The sequence below is a fragment of the Galeopterus variegatus genome, unplaced genomic scaffold (genome assembly GCF_000696425.1).
Source record: "Galeopterus variegatus unplaced genomic scaffold, G_variegatus-3.0.2 Scaffold11128, whole genome shotgun sequence".
Taxonomy (NCBI): Eukaryota; Metazoa; Chordata; class Mammalia; order Dermoptera; family Cynocephalidae; genus Galeopterus; species Galeopterus variegatus.
The window spans coordinates 30,028-34,673 of record NW_007737239.1 but is presented as its reverse complement, the minus strand read 5'-3'; the positions used below and the strand labels follow the sequence as shown (position 1 = coordinate 34,673).

General features: G+C 34.6%; 1 protein-coding gene across 1 annotated transcript; it reads right to left on the bottom strand.

Moving 5' to 3' along the window:
- LOC103610429 (olfactory receptor 52D1-like) lies at window positions 1–945 on the bottom strand. Its single transcript, XM_008594600.1, has one exon. It carries the CDS (start codon window positions 943–945, stop codon window positions 1–3), a length of 945 nt encoding a protein of 314 aa, XP_008592822.1.
- Window positions 946–4,646: the final 3,701 nt, after the last annotated feature.

Here is a 4,646-nt window from a genome sequence, read left to right as displayed (position 1 = left end):
TTAGACTTTGTGAGAAGTCAAAACCTGAAGGAACCTTTCCCTGATTCTCTTGGTTCTTATGCCATAGATCATTGGGTTCACCATGGGTGGAACAAGGAGGTAGATGTTTGCCACAAAGATGTGAATATGAGGAGCCACATTGCGCCCAAACCTATGAGTAAGGAAGGAGAAAAAGGCTGGAGTATAGGCCACTAAGATCACACACACGTGGGATCCACACGTGCCCAGGGTCTTGAGCTGAGCAGCCTTGGATGGCAGGTGGAAGACCGTGTAAAGGATGACAACATAGGAGGATATGATTAATAAGAAATCTAACCCCCCGGTCAGGAAGGCAGCAGTTAGGCTGTATATTCTGCAGATCCTGGTTTCTGCACAAGCAAGCTTAATCAGAGCCATGAATTCACAGTACGTGTGAGGGATGACATTAGTTCTGCAGTAGGGAAGCCACCGGAGCATGAATGGCTGAGGACTGAAAAGCAGAGCCCCGCGAATGACAATAGCTAGTCCCAAATTCTTGATGACTCTGTGTGTCAGGAGAGTGGAATGTCTCAGAGGATTGCAGATGGCCACATAGCGATCAAAGGCCATGGCCAGGATGAACCCCGAGGCCATGCTGCATAGTGAATGAATGAGAAATACTTGCACAAGGCAGGCTTCAAAGTAGATCTTCCTGTCATGGAACCAAAAAATGCTGAGGATTTTAGGCATAGCAGTAGTGGAGATGATCAGGTCAGCCACAGAGAGCATACAGAGGAATAAGTACATGGGCTCATGCAGGTTGGAATCCGTTTTGATAATAAACAGAATAGAGAAATTTCCCAGGAGAGCGCTCAGATAAACAAGGCAGAAGGGCACTGATATCCATGTGTGGATGGCCTCCATTCCTGGGATGCCAAGGAGAAGAAAGGTTCTGGGATGGAGACTGGTATTATTTGACAATGACATGTTGAGAAATACTGACTGTGTTCACCTGTGGAACGGAAAGGATTCTTTTCTTTCAATTTCACCTGTCATTCTTATACTGATGTCTTCTTTATTTGCTTGTTTATTTAAAATGCTTGACTCTTTTTTTTACCCTAAATATAAATAACGAATAAGACCTAATCTCTAACCTTAGATGCTTATTCTAATAGGGGAGCAACTGATGCAAACCATTAATTAAATTCTCACGTGATTATTGCAGTGAAAGTTATATGAATAAGCGGCACACATGACTTAATATATGGAGATATTTTTTCCACTTGTTTGAGTCAAAGAATGCATAGACAGATGCTTAAACGTGATTCTGCAGCATCCCGGACCTTTAAAATAAAAAGAAAGTATAAATAAAGTAAAGTCCCAATCAGAAGAAATCAGTGGCGTCACTGAAAAGATAAAAGAATTGTTTTTGTTTGTATGTGGGAGAAATTAAAGTAGCTGACTTTTAAAAATTTCTTTTCTTGAATTTTTTTGACAAACAAAAATTTTATATCTTTATTACGTGTAACATGTTCTTTTGAAATATGTATATATTTATAGGATAGCTAAATGAACTAATTAACATATGCATTACTTCACATACTTATCATTATTTTTGTGGTGAGAACACTTAAAATACACTATCAACAATTTTCAAAAATAAAATTCATTCTTTCAATTATCGTCATGATTTTGTACATTAAATCTCTTGAACTTATTTTATATTCTTTCACTCTCTCCCACCTCCCCGCAAGTCCTGAGAACCACCATTCTATTTTCTATATGTTCAACTTTGCTTCTGCATATAAGTGATATCATGTGGATTTGTCTTTTTTTTGTTTATGATTGCCTCTGTGTATTATAAAACAGATAGGTATGGCCATCATGGTATACTGTTAATTGGTAAGTGATAGTTCCTGTGTATTATGCATACCTTGATTGCTTCAAAAAAAAGATCCTTTATATACAAAGATACTTTAAAAATTTCATGGAAGGATTCTTATTTTCTTTCAATTCCATTTTCCACCAAATTTTTGATGTACTCTATTACACTGGTGTAGTACAAAGTCTGAAACATTACAAGCCAATCTGTTAGCAGAAGTTGGGAGGTGCACATCAAGGGAGATGGAAACAGAAGATCACTCATTTAAATTAAAAAAAAACATTGTTTTATAACAAACAAGGATTGTTTTCTGATTAAAAAATGAATGCATTAGTGGTATCCCCCAAATTTGGATAGTTTTGTTTCATTTTCCTTCATTTCAAAATACTTTCTAAGGTGCTTTTTTATTTTTTTGATCCATAAGCTTTTTAGACCTGGGTTGTTTAGTTTTCAGACATTTGGATAATTTTCAAAGGAAAATGATGTTGCATTGGAATTATTATAGCAAAATTCTAACATTAAATGCATCATCCCAATTTAGAATTTATTTTTCCATAACTGCTTATAAAATAAATTGAAATGACAATGATACTGTAGAATAAGAAGGTTATTTCCTAAATTATGCTTTAATGATCACCATGCCACAATTAGCATGTATTAATAAATAATTTTAGTTGCATCTGATCTAGACTCTTTCCCAAAGGAATGAGAGCTATAAAAGTAACAGCAAAAGTCTCTAAAAAATGTTTCTTACATCTTTCTCAAACTAAGCAGAAAATCAGGGGCCGTATTCTGATATCAGGTAACTATTAACTATTTTTTGGACTAAGTGATAATCATTCTCTCTCAATTAATATCCCATTTCTCCTCTAAACAGCTTCTCTTTTTTCCATCTTTTTCATCCACCAAAACTTTTATACTGCAATGTTCTAGAGGTTACAGTAGGCTTTTCAAAATTCAACAATATGTGGCTAAGTTCTGCCATGCTCAGAAATCTCACCATTAACTGAGGAAAGTTTAAAGACCAGATATACAAAAACAATGCTGGCACATTGTACCTTTATATATATGTATATATGCATATATACATGTATATGTGTGTGTGTGTGTGTGTGTGTGTGTGTGTGTGTGTGTATAAACAAGGAAAGACAGATGTAGATTAAATAGAGAGCCTACAAAAATAAGAAGTACAGATGCTATTACTAACTATTCTAGAATGACCAAAGAGGTGATTGACCAGAAAAGTCCACCTTTGTCAGTAAATGTATAACAGATGAATAACTTCTCAGAGCTGTGCTCTTCAATGCCTAGTTCAGGTGGAGGTAAAAGAGTTTAAGAGAGTTATAAAGCCTAAAGGATGACATGGGAGAAGAAATAAACATATCATTTAATTTTGGAGTTGGCAACTATTGAGCATGGGTAGAATTTTCTCATTTAAAAATGAATGTCTTAAGGTAGAAGTTTACATTAAGTATTTGAGATTTTTCTTATTTTTAATATAGGTGTTACAAGTACAAATTTTCCTCTAAGCACTGCGTGAGTCATGCATCCTATAAATTTTGATATGCTGTACTTTGATTGTTATCTCAAAGTATTCTCTAATGTCCCTGTGATTTTTCTTTTTAACCATTGTTTAATTAGGAGAGTGCTGTTTAATTTCCACTTATTTGTGAATATTTTAACTTTCCTTCTATTATTGTAGTCAGAGAACATATTTTCTATGACCTTAGTCTTTTTAAATGTGTAAAGGCTTGTTTTGTGGGAAAAAAAAATCTTCAAAAAACACACACACACAAAAAAAACCCCTACATTTTACATTCTGTTATGATGATTATGCCAACTATCCTGATTTGATCGTCACATATTGTGTATGAATACTGATAGTCAACTCTGTACCCCATGTATAATCAATTAAGTTTCAATAAAAAAAATAAAAAAGAATAAAATAAAAATAAGTAATCTAAAATTATTCATGTTAAAATTGGAATTTGGTCTAACATATACAGTTGAAAATTGATTTTGAATAATGGCTTTACTTCAGCAAATAAAATAGAAATGAAGAAAGTAGACAATTAGTATGTAAAGTGTAAGTAAAGCACACCTATGATTTTGCTATTAAATTTGCTCTTTAGAATAGCTCTTAGGGGCCGGCCCGGTGGTGCACTGCTACAGTGCGCCGCTTGGGAGAGCAGTGGCGCTCCCGCCGAGGGTTCGGATCCCACATACAGACCGGCCGCTCACTGGCTGAGCGAGGTGTGGACACAACACCGAAGGTTGCGATCCCGTTGCTGGTCCCAGTCCGGTAGAGGCGCGACACTAAGGGTTGCGATCAGTTGCCGGTCACAAAAAAAGACAAAAAGGAAAAAGAAAAAAGAAAAAAAGAATAGCTCTTAAAATGACAGATTAAGTACAAAGGAACAAACCTTTATAAAATTATAGAATGGGAGAATATATGGTATTTGCATGGAATAACTGCATAATTCCAATCCTAAGCTTTGTAATAAATATATAAGCTACATTGTTCTTATTAAGTGAATGTTAAAGATAAAAATTAATTTTTAATTAAGAACTTTAAAGAACACCAACAATAATCCCTAGAAAAAATAGAAGAAATAAATTACTCAAGACAAGGGGAAAAAAAGTGGAATCTAACACAAGCAAAAAAATAAAAAAAATAAGAGCTTGAGTTTCAAAGAGGACTAAGGGTGACAGAATTCTACCAAGATTAAGGAAAATTGTAAAGATAAATTAATCAAATTTGGAAATCCAAACAACAATGTATTTACCTGTGGAATTCTACATATAT

Coding starts and splice junctions, on each gene's coding strand:
- LOC103610429 (XM_008594600.1), bottom strand. CDS start 945: ATGTCATTGTCAAATAATACCAGTCTCCATCCCAGAACCTTTCTTCTC.